Source organism: Pithys albifrons, chromosome 3 (genome assembly GCF_047495875.1).
Source record: "Pithys albifrons albifrons isolate INPA30051 chromosome 3, PitAlb_v1, whole genome shotgun sequence".
Taxonomy (NCBI): domain Eukaryota; kingdom Metazoa; phylum Chordata; class Aves; order Passeriformes; family Thamnophilidae; genus Pithys; species Pithys albifrons.
Genome location: NC_092460.1, coordinates 59,468,841 through 59,481,392, shown reverse-complemented (window position 1 = coordinate 59,481,392; position 12,552 = coordinate 59,468,841). Strand labels below are relative to the sequence as shown.

Below are 12,552 nucleotides of genomic sequence, written 5' to 3'. Positions count from 1 at the left end.
CTTTAATTTTAAGCATGACTGACTTTCCCAATGATCTTTTCCTTAAAAAAAAAAACAAAACCACAAATTAATTCTAGTTATGACTGACACAACACAGACATTCTGGTTTTTAAGTAGATAAGTATCTGAAACCTCTCTCTCCTGCCCTATTCTTTCCCCTTTGCTCCCAAAGTTGAAATATCAAAGTGTTGTGTATTTCCTTGGCTTCAACAGAAACTGTACATACAATTTCATACTTTGCTTCAGCAGTTCCTTCATTAATATGGAAGGACTTGGATGTCACTCTTTATAGTAATTATTTTTAATTTTTTTAAACCTTCGCATCTGGCTTTTTTTTTTTTTGACCAGTCCTGCTTCTTTAGGCTGGACAGAGAGTGCCTTTTTTAGCACATGATAGTAAACCAGGGTAAAGAATTGATGCACTTGAGGGTGTACAATCATGGTTATGATCAAATTATGAATTGAACTTCTGGCAGTAGACAGGATACACATTCTGGGTTTTCTCAAGCCTGAAACATTTCACAAAGATGAGGTGGGATATGCCTAACTGGAGTTAATAGGAAGCAACCAGTTGAGAAGCAGTGGTTTAAATGAGTGGAAAACCTTAATAGATATTAAAATTGTTCAAGGAAACAGCAAAAGGGTAAAACCAAGACATGTATCTCCCAGCAGAATAATCTTCAGCAGTCTGAAAAAGTAGCATTAATCCCCTTTGTGATGCTTTAAACAGAAGTGGCTATTGCACTTTAATATGAACATCTTGCTCACGTTCATTTTAACAGATCACTTAAAACTGGGGTCTATATGAGTAAAAGCATGTGTCACTACAGGCAACCAGTCTGTAAGAACAGACTTCTGCACTCTGTGGACTGGGCACAGAGGGATGCATGACAAGTACTCTGAACAGCCACTTCAGAAGCCTGATGTGCTACTATGTTAGAAATTTGCTGCTGCTCTGCCACAGCAGGAGTATTTTGTACATGCTTGCTCTGTGTGTCTAATGATGATCCATTACACACACACTAATATTGCCAATTGATCAATTACGTTTAAATTACGCCAACTCTCTCCCTTATGTACAGTGCATTTTAGAGGACTACTTTAAATACTACTACTGTCAACTTCTATCAAATGTAAAAGTAAGCTTTTTGTGTACTAATGCTACTAGCTCAACTTTCAGATAATTGGACATTATTTCAAAAGCTCTCACGTCAGAAGTGGAAAATTGTACGGGATTATTCTCCTGCAACAAAAGAGATATCCTAAGGAATCTCAGCAAGTTCCTGAAGAACTTCGGTTTAGGATTTTGCTCCATTTCATTTGTTTGACAGCTTTTTCACACTGACTCAGGACTGTACTCTTGAGGCACAGAGCTTCAGAGACTTGCATTTACCTCAGATGATTTATTCTAGTTCTTTGATGCTGGGAGAATGTAACGAGAGGTAACAAAGTCAAAAGTTATGCTTAAATTTAAGCTCTCTAAGGTAAAGATCATGCATGCACTTCCAGAGTATACTACCAGTTTACAGTGCTACATCAACTACTGTATTCAGAGTAAATGTCGCTGTCCAATAGTTTATTAAGAGGACTGATTTAGCATTTTTTTGTTTTCAATTTATTTTAACATCTCTGCTTGGCTGGTAAATGTCATTCTTTCAGATGGTCCAAATGAGGGAAAAGCAGTCTGTGTTATAAGTGTATTAGAAAATCACAGAGAAATACCTTATCAATCTCTTTATTCATAGATTAAAATGTAATGCCATACAGTTCTTAACAATTACTTACTGAAAAAATTATCTGCATAAAACAGAAGCAAAACTGAAGAAGACTAATTAAAAAAAGCCATCTTACTTTGACTTTTGAAATGATTACATACAGAGTAATATACATATTTACATTACAAGTATATTATATAAATATAATATATATGTAATCTTGTAACCACAATAAATATCAAGGTCTTTTTTAGGCACACAGCATAGAAAAAAATGCAGAATCTGCACAATCTTTAAGATTCTTGGAGTGACTCACTCTAACATTGTTTTCACACTGAAAAAGCAAATATTTTACACAAAATATACAGCCACATTTTATGCTGTCCCCAGCGAACAGGGAATTTTTGATCGCCTTCCTGTAAGTCTACTCCTTGATTTTCTAATACTATTGCTCTATACAACTATTACATAAGAAAATAGTTTGCAGGTTTGCTTTTTACTCAGCTAAAAGCCTAAGTAATTGTCAGTGCTAACAAAATAAGTACAGCATATCTACATAAGGTATATACAAGTGTTTACACAAACAAGAGTTCGATGAACTGCTACTGAGTTCACCTTTAATACTGGGGAGTTAACCTGAAATTTAGTTGAAAAAGGGGATTTTCAATGATACAGCCTCGGAAGTATTTCATCATTTGAGTGAGACCTGGGCTTCAGAGATTGAAAGCTTTAAATTTAGAAGTTAATTAAAAAACCCAAATTTTTGGCTATGTGGCACAGTAGGCTGCAATTGGATTTGAATGTGTTTCCTTCAGTGCAAATAAAAGCCCAGAGAATTAATCCAAAGGGAGTTTTCTCAACCTGTATGTACAGTCACGACATTTTAAAGACTGTTGCTATGGAGCACCTGAGATCGCACCCTAGTAAGTGAAGCTGATCACTTCCCATAGGAGAGCCATGATCAGAGAGAGAAGAAACAAACCACTTTTTTTTTTGTAGTTACAAATCAGACTCTGGCATGTCAGGCATATCTGCCATCAGGTACCCAATACCATAACGTCCATTTGGAGCAGTGTCCAGAGTTGGGGATCCACTCTGTTTTCGATATATGTTTTTGCCAAAATTTGGAGACGGCACTTCACTTGGACTCTTCCCATGAATCAGACTTGTACTGTCTCCTTCCAGATTAACAGGTTCCTTTATTATTCGACCCCTTTTGTAGGACACAGATGCCAAACTACCAGAACTGTCATCAATAAGGTTGCAACGGCGCACCATGAAGACTATTGGGACTGGCAGTACGGCCAACACCATCAAGGATACACAGACAATCATTCCCCACATTGGATAGCTGTGGAACTCTTCCATAGCCTGAGAAACACAACAGAAGAACTATTAATACATCATTACTGAAAAAAGAACAAACAGGCAGTCCTCACCAAGGCCTACAGTTTTCAAACAACTACTCACCTTTTTGTCACCCTGCACCCACAATGTGGGCACCACTACAGATCTCAAATTTGAACAGTCATGGAGATGTAGGATTACAATCTGTCTGCCAGTGAATAGGACTGTCATACAGTTTCTGAGATATTCAGAGCACTCTGGTGCCACCCAAATCAAGATTTTCACATGAGACTGCTACATTTCTCCATAGCTGTTGGCTGATCCTTTAAAGGATGTTCAGAACAGACAAGCATGCAGTGGTATCTGTTAACCATGCCTGGAAAATAAGTTCTTGTTCTGTAGGCCAGTAACTGGTCTAGACAGGGACCACCTCAATTATACCACTTTGTATAAACTCCATGTAAACTATAATGCATTTCCTGGGACACTGACTATACCCCACACCTCTACTGCATCCATGCATCACTGGCCAACAGGCTCTGTTTGCTGAATTTTAAGTTTGGTATTCTAAGGTATTTCTTTATCTAATTTTCGAGGATAAGAATCAAATGCAACAGGAGCAGTCTTCTGAGAATTATGAGAAACTAGTAGAAGTCTGGATAGATGGAGGCATCTACCTGCAGTAAAGCCAATCTCTTCTATTTATCCTTTACCTGTCTTTGCTGTGATTTTTCCCCCGGCTAATTCAGACAACTCTCCCAAGATTCATTTCTCTAACATTTTACTCTCTATATATTTTTCATGACAAGCCTGTAGAAAATCTGGGACTGATGAACCTAAAACCAGCAGAACTCTTTGGAGTTACCTTGAGTGAATCTCTTCTTGGAGCCAATGCACAAAACTGATTGCTGCTCATCCTGACAACTTTTTTCAAATCAAACATTCTTATCAGAAACAGGTTTTAATGCAGCTATTACCTACATTGTGACATGTGTACCCAAAGGGAAAGAATAACGACATGGCTAAATCTCAATATTTAATGCCACATAAAACCCTGATGTGGTATCTGAAATGATTTATTCAGTGTTATCCACAACTATTTTCTGCAGTAAAGTAAGACTTCATGAACACGAACAACCTCCCCCAAACTTATGAATTTCTTCATGATACATCAACAAACTAAAAGTCACCAAAAGCATGAAAGTTGTGTCAGTCAGTTATATTTCAAAGCAGAACTACTCTAAAATTAAAGCCCATTTGATTTTACATCAGAGAAAAACAACCGCATCATTATTTATAATGTTTATAAATTTCTAATTTCAATTTTTTGTCTGTTCATGTATTTCTGAAATACTTCATATAAGATCATTATGACGATGATGGCATCTATGGTATACATACCTTAGATATACACATACATATTATATACATACCTTATCTTCAATCCAAGCATTGTAGCCAGGAGGACTTAAACTCATTTGGACAATGCTAGCAACCAGCAAACATAACAATACAAATGGTGAAACATACTTCCACATGTAGTAATAATACTGACTTGGAGAAAACCCAAGCATATCCTTCAGATCCTCTATAAATCTGTAAAGGGATTAAAACTTACTGTTAGCGTACGCACCAAGATTTTGAGCACTATAACTGATGCATATCACCCAACTTGAGGGAACAGACACACTGAAAAAACGCATATATGGAAATGGCTGCAGTTTAAATTACTTGATGAGCTGAAAAACAGAGTTTGTATCACTACCTCTTCAGAACAGATGAACAAAAGGAATTGCTGCACAATGCAGTGACGTAGTAAGTTGCTTGCTGGACTGTGCTGGAAAGATATTTAAACTTACCTTTTCTTTTAATAAGCTTCTATTTTACATCTTCCTGTATTGTCTGCTTGGTTGCTTACTGAGGCTTACTTTTGAGGACACATACAACCAGCACACCTTACAAATTCTGCGAAAGTAATTTTGAACCCATACAAGTATTGCAGTGTAAAAAACCCAACTTTATGCATAAGCTGTGGTTTGCATCGTATAAGCTGCTGAAATAAAACTTTTCCAAGTTATAAAACTGCCTCCTTGTTCCTCGAAATTGTAAACTATAATATGAACAAAACTCCTACTTTTGTACTTGTGACAGAGTACATGGTTTCAGAGCCAGCAGAAACAGAGAATACTTTTAAAAATAACTCTTTAGGCATGTGCACAAGCAATGATTGTTTTAACTTCCTTGTGGTCCTACTCCCTTTTGAAATGTGCATCTAGAAAAACCTCTTATAGCAATAAATGTTTTAAAAGCAGTTACACAGTTCTGTCACATAAACTCTTAGAACATTTTTAAGTGGGCAACTTGGGCCCTTCCATTGTTTGTTTACACATTAGTAAAAGGAAGTTGAATTTACAAATGCATTGTTCCCTCTACAGATAGACTTTTCTTTCTGAAATCTCCAGTTCTTCATTCAGTTGAACATGATTCTATTATCTTTACTTTAAAGCCCTTCATTATCTCCACCCTACTTACACTTTTCTAAAAGCTATCAGGCTCCTTTAGCACTGATTCCAGCCTAGCAAATTTTCCTTCTTGGCTAGAGGGATTCACATGTTGTCTCTTTTCTATCCTGTGGCTGTAATCCCCTTGGATGCTATGTTTTGGTTCTTTACTATCTGATCAAAGACAATGTGTCTAATAAGACATATAAATGGAACTTCACCTACAAGGAACCCCTGGTACTATCAACCAAGGACAACCTGAGGCGGTTGATTCTGAAAGTTTTTGCAAACAAGATTGCTAGGCTTCTGAAGGATATTCTGGAAAAAATACACATCAGAAGAAATATTAGGAATACTCCAGAGGGAATACTTGGGTGGCCATTATGAATGAGAAATTTGGCTGTTAGCTTCAGACTGTATTCTGTCAGAACTCCTTCTGAAAACACACATCACCTGCACTCCGAGTCAGAAGGATTACCACACTTTAGCTATGCCTAAACATCAAATTCCTCACAGGTAAGCTGCTGGCTTATGGCATGCCTACCTCCATTCACAGTGGAATGCCACCTGATTTGGACATTACCAACCTGGTAACCGAGTCATCTGTTTTATCTTTTGTTTGCATGCGTAAAATCACCTACATGGTGTTTTTACGTCTGTGTGATCAAATATAGGATTATACATGTGGCCCAAGTGGTAATTCTCCTGTCATGAGTAAGTAGACCAGGCATTACTTGTGTAGACAGAAACAGTGCCCGTGAACCATAGAATTAACTTTTATTATTGCAGTTTTACGCCACTATTAACAAGGAACTGGCTTATTACTCAGATCAAAAAAGTAAGAAGTCAAATGAAAAGCCACCCATTCTATGTCACACTTTTTGCCTATGCAAAGAAATCACAGATGTTTTAATTACTTCAAAATGTTAATATAGCATACTCTTTGACCTATTGTGCTAGTTCAGCAGCTGGGACCAGTTTATCACTGTGTGGGTGTGACCAAAGCTGTGTATTCTAAACCCTCTACATAATTTCTCATAAACTGCTAACAATGGGCCATTTGCAGCAGCTGCCCAGGGAACACCTGACCACTCAGGCTGCAAGCTGGATGTTAAAGAAGCCTGTGAGATAGGAGCTGTGATAACTCCCCTCCAGGAAGTCGTTAGCACCTTCACAACCAGACTGAGAGGGCGTGTCTGCTAATGGGCCATCAACATTTCCAAAAATCCCCCATGATTCACAGAGTCAGATCACCCACTGTGGAACTCTCTGCCCTGGGGGAGGTATTGGACATTCCCATCTGAACCTGAGCATATATAATCTTGGGGTTTGGACACCTCAGGTACCCTCATCGGAGCAGAGGAGGACCAGAACTTCAACAGGACTGTGATCATCACTCTCGTTTAGACTGACCATCACTTGCACCAAGAGGTTTGTTTTTCCCTTCCTTTTACTTTGGACTCAGAGGAACCACATGGGATTCAGCACGGGGGCTAACAAACCCCATTCTTTTTGCATCCCAGGGTGCTGGGTTATACTTCCGGGTTTTGTGGCTTAAAACCTATTTCTCTTTGTATGATTCCATTTATTACAATATTGTTATTAAATTGTAACTCTGACTTATAATCTCTTTTGTGTTGGGCTCATTTCTCCTGTCAGTCTACCTTTAAACCAGAGCACCTATAGAAGGCAAAAGTTATTTTTGATACAAATTCTTCTATTCCTTAAGTGTGGCATAAAATGGTCAGACTCAGTAAATAAATTTTCCTGACTTTGGTCATAAAAAAGAGGGACTTCGTGGTCTTTTCATCCATCATAAAGAGGTCACTTTACTTTACTGTCAACTGTTCTGCTTTCAAGTAAGTTTTGACCCTGTTCTTTGCTGTCATTTCCTCTATTTGCTCTCTCACAACTAATGCAAAGAACAATTAATTGCTACAACACCCCAAACCTAAAAACTGAAACTTTCTTCTTACTTACTGCCATTAGAGTTTGATTTGTTCCTTTCTCAGGCTGCCTGGAATACTGCAGGTTTGTTCAGAATACTCATTCTTATCTGCTGCTTAGACCATGGTTATTAGTTCTTAAAATATTTCTCGATGGTTATTTGGATACAAATTCCTTATACTTTCATATCCAGCCTCCTTTCTAACTCCTTAATTTTGCCTCTTTAACTGTGTTCTCCTCTCTTTGGACCTGTTACAATTGCTCTTAGGTTTCAGTAGTACACTGTCCTGATGTACTGCATATCTTGTTCCAAACCAGTTCTAGACTCTTGACCAGATTGACACAGTTTCTACTTACTTGTACTTCTGTGTAGATTAGAACTTATAATTAAAATATTAATATTTACTGTAACAAATACTGTTAACACTGACAGGGAGATATATTTTCTTCACTTACTTGTCTATTCCATAAATTCGGATGACTGCAAGATTTTCCAAAATGACCACAATAAGCAGGGGCAGAGTAGCTGAGTAGTCATCAAACATCGTCACAAAATAATTTCCAGAGCGCTGCACAAATATCAGGCCAATAAAAAATGCTACCAGGCAACAAATGACTGGAATAAAGGACAGAAATGTGAGCTGTAATTGTAACATAGTTTCACTAAGGGGAACTAAAGACAGTTTGAAAGAGCAAAGATATACTTCAACACATTATCTCATATAATTAAAGCCGATGACATTTTAAATTTTAGGGGGTCTCAATTTTAAGAATATTAGCAATCCTACCTCTTCCCTACATAACAAAAATGTTATGAAATTAGAATTACTAGAATTGCCATATTACAGCAGTCCTAATTAAGCAGCAGAGATTAATCAAGTGACTATTTCTCATTAATATGAATGCAAGGGTAAAAAGAACCAGTAAGCAAAACATCAAAGGTCATGTTACTGAGTCACTAGTTCACTTTTTGGAATTCAGAAGTGAAAAGAACTTAGAAGTGAAAACATGGAAAAAAACCAGAGTGAAAAAGTTTCAGACTATGATTCTAAAACATATAGAAGGCTAAACAGACTCCCCCTAAAAGTTTATTCACAGCTTCAAGTTCTATTAGGATCTGTCTAAATGTATTTGTGCATTAAACAACAACATTTCTGTCCCTTCTTTTCTTTAGGAATAGCCTGAAATGTATTTCTTTACTGCTTGATCCTGCATAATGGATTTCACTATAATTTTTTTCCTACTAAATTTGTCAGTAATAGGACTGAATGCCTAAGTAGACATAAAATAAGTCAAATTTCAATAAATTGTGAAATCAATTGTAGAGTGATTAACAGTAAGCCTGATTCTTTCTGTTAAAGTGCCCTTTTTTTCCCCCAGTGGAAACTTAGCATAAGGATGCACCTAAGAAGTTCAAAATCAGGTGAAATCAGTCTTGGTCAAAAACAAAATATCTTTACAGAATATATCCATTGCATTAATTCCAAATAATGTATTATTATTGATTATAGTACTGAAAATAAGGTAATGACACTTTTTAAAATACATTAGAAGACATCACTTTTTGCAAACTTGTAGGAACTATTACTATGACAACTTTCTGAACTTTCTGCCACTCAACATGCGGCATGATGGGTGAAGAAATGAAAAATTACCTGACTCAAACACATTAGAATAAATTTTTTACAAGCATTCATTATACTAGTTTAAAAGTTGCTGTCGTTTGTTGTCAAAGTTGGTGTGCTTGTTCTTATAGTTCAATTCTTTAATGTGTATGTTTCCTGTTGTGCTGTTTATTACCCATGAAAACTGGGCTAAGGTTATTGTGTTGTACGTTGTAACACTGGCCTATAATATGATAGAACTGCTGGTCATGAAACTAATCTGCTATTGGTAGTCAGTGTTGATGTCATATCTGTACTTCAAGAACCACCCAGCAGAAACTATTAATAATTACAGCTTTTACCTTTTTTTTCTCGGAGACCAAATCCATGAGACACTAGTTACAGTAACTCTTTGAGAATTTTGAATATCCTTGGACTGTTTAAAGCAGCATATTCCTATTGCTATGTTCTCTTAATGGGTTCCAGGTCTTGTTTAAGGTTAAAAAACTATTTACAAGTACTACAGACCTGCCTTAGGGCCAGATAGTTATGAGTGGCAGGGTGTATGGCATAGCATGGGCAAATGCCTAGGACAGTGGGAAACTTCAGCAAATTGGAATTTCACCCCTGAACAAGTGCAGAATCTGTAAGAAACAGTAAAATTGTTTTTTCAATAGTATGTGTCATCTTGCCAACTCCAGAGAAACAAAAGTCACTGCAAAGCGCTGGGGCCTTGCAGAGGCGTACCGAGTCCTACACAGTACCCTGAAGGGGAAAAAAGGGCTCTGGATCTGACAACAAAATGACAGACACTGTGAGCACTTCAACCCCCTCAACAGGTACCATGCCTGTTTCAGTCACCCCTACATGCAAGAAGAAACAGACTTGAAAGTCAGTTCATGTAGTAAAGGCCTCCACAAGAACAGGACAAAGAGGCAGAACAAGAGGGAACAATTTGATCTCCATCCCTAAGTGAGTTGTGGGATATTTCAGCCATTGTACAAGTGAGTACCTGACTGCTCCGCTACGGGGATAACTAGGCTAGTAGCCTGAAATTAGAGGGTAGGAAAGTCAACCAGCTGGGATCACTTTCTAGGGAAGGGGGCATTGACAAAGCAATTGGAAAAGGGACACAAATTCTCAGCCTCTGGATATGATCCTGTCAGGCACGAAGGAAAGGCATTCCTTCATGTAAGATGTTACATGTCACCCAGTGAAGAGGACCACCATGGACAGATGTATTCAGTACCTGAGAGAATTAGCTGTGCTACAGACAATTTATTGTGACCCAACTCAGACTCCCTGATTCCCATTCATAAGCAAACTTGAGTGAGATCCCAAAAGTGATAAGCAGGACTCACTCACCTTACAACAACCCTATATGGTCTGTGCCAAAGTCCATCAGAGAATGGAGACTAACAGTAGGCTATCATGGCCTGAATATCACATCACTGCTGAGTGCAGCTGTGCTGGACATGCTGGAACTTGACACAAACTGGAGTCAAAGGCAACACAATGGTATGACACAATTGATAGCACTAATGCATTTTTCTCAATCTCTCTGGAGGCAGAGTACAGGCCACAGTTCGCTTCCACTTGAAGGGACATCTAGTACACCTGGAATTGACTGCCCCAGCAACAGAAACACAACCCTACCATCTGCAACAGACTGATCCAAACTGCATTGGAACAAGGCGAAACTACAGAACACCTGCAATACATTGATGATATAATCATATATGACAACACAGCTGAAAGTTTTGAATAAGGAAAGAAATAGTCTGAATCCTTCTGAAAGCCCGTTTTGACATAAAACAAGGTAAGGTCAAGGGACCTGCAAAGGAGATCATGTTTTTAGGAATAAAATGGAAAGAGAGACATCTCATGGATGTGATCAACAAAATAGTTGCAATATCTCCACCAACAAGTACAAAGGAAACACATGCTTTCTTAGGTGTTGTGGGGTTTTGGAGAATGTATATTCCAAATTACAGTATGATTATAAGCCTTCTCTACCAAGTGACCTGGAAGAATGATTTCCAGTGGTGCCTTGAACAATGACAAGCCTTTGAACAAACTAAACAGGAAATACTTCACGATGCAGCCCTCACGCCAGTCTGGACAGGGCAGTGTTAAAAAGATGCTCTACAACACAGTCTGGGAGAATGGCCCTACTAGCAGCCTCTGTCAGAAAGCACTAGGGGAGACTTGAGGTTGATCCCCCGAGTTCTGGAGTCTGGGATACAGAGGATCTGAAGCCCACCATGCTCCAACTGAAGAAAAAAAGAGATACTGGCAGCTTATTCAAGGGGTTTGAGCCACTTTGGAAGTCACTGGTACTGAAGCACACGCCCCCCCTGGTATGTCAGTTGCCCACACTGGGATGGATATTCAAATGCAGGGTCTCCTCTACACATTAGGCAACTGATGCTACATGGAGTGAGTTGCACTGATCACACAACAAGATTGAATGGGAAAGCCCATTTGTCAAGTAATCTTGGAAGTAACCAGACTGGCCAGAAGGCAAAGAATGAAATGTCACCAGAGGAGGCAGTGATGTTTGTGAAAGGGACTGGATTGTACAGTAAATCACCAGAAAACAGGAAGTAATATAACCTGGTTACTGATGGATCCTGCCATGCTGTAGGAAAGCATCAGAAATGGAAGGCAGCTATATTAAGCTCCCTACAAGTCACAGGAACTGCTAAAGGACAAGAAGAACCAAGTCAGTTTGAAGAGGTGAGAGTCACCTAGCTGGTTTTAAATATTGCTAAACATGAAAAATGGCCAATACTTTACACTGACTCATGAATGGTGGCAAATGCCCTATGGGGGTGTTTGCAGCAAAGAAGGTGATCAACTGGCAGCATAGCAGTAAACTCATCTGGGGTGCCACATTATGGCAAGATAGTGCTGTTCAGGTTGAGAACCTGGCTGTGAAAGTACATTACATAGATGCTCACATACCCAAGAGTTAGGTCTCTGGAGTACAAGGAAAAATCAAAACAAAGCAACAGGTGCATTGAAAAACTGAATGGTACAACGGACTGTTACAGACTACACTGAGAGCAACAGGTAGTGGGACCTTCAAACACTAGGATATACAATTAGCAAAAGCCACCTGATTAGTCAACACTAAAGGATCTGCTAACTGGGCTGGTCCTGTCTAAGTACTATAGAAGGAGATAAATTCCATGTAGTGCTCATAAAAAAATACCTGGGGAAAACAGCCTGGATTATTCCTGCTTCAAGCAAAGGCAAAGCCATCTGTGGGTTATTTTTGCTCAAGGACTTGAGTGTACTTGTACCTCAAGTATGTACCTCATGTATGTACCTCAAGGGGATGTGATTTTAGGTGAGAAAAGCCAATTAATTCAATCATTATCTGTTCTTATCTCCATCCATGGGGTTTACCTTTGTTTTTGAATTCTCTTCCTC

The 12,552-nt window shown here is 38.5% G+C and overlaps 1 protein-coding gene across 3 annotated transcripts in view; it reads right to left on the bottom strand.

Annotated features, from left to right (window-relative positions):
- Positions 1-1,727: 1,727 nt before the first annotated feature.
- The window catches only part of SLC6A15 (solute carrier family 6 member 15), a 41,187-nt gene continuing 30,362 nt past the window's right edge, over positions 1,728-12,552 (bottom strand). For all 3 annotated transcript variants that reach the window (XM_071552133.1, XM_071552134.1, XM_071552135.1), the window contains exons 10-12: positions 7,967-8,126; positions 4,496-4,658; positions 1,728-3,086 (exon numbers count right to left, since the gene is read on the bottom strand). In XM_071552133.1, coding sequence (XP_071408234.1) covers positions 2,715-3,086; positions 4,496-4,658; positions 7,967-8,126 — 695 coding nt within the window. In that variant the 3' untranslated portion in view covers positions 1,728-2,714. The remainder of the gene's footprint in view (positions 3,087-4,495; positions 4,659-7,966; positions 8,127-12,552) is intronic.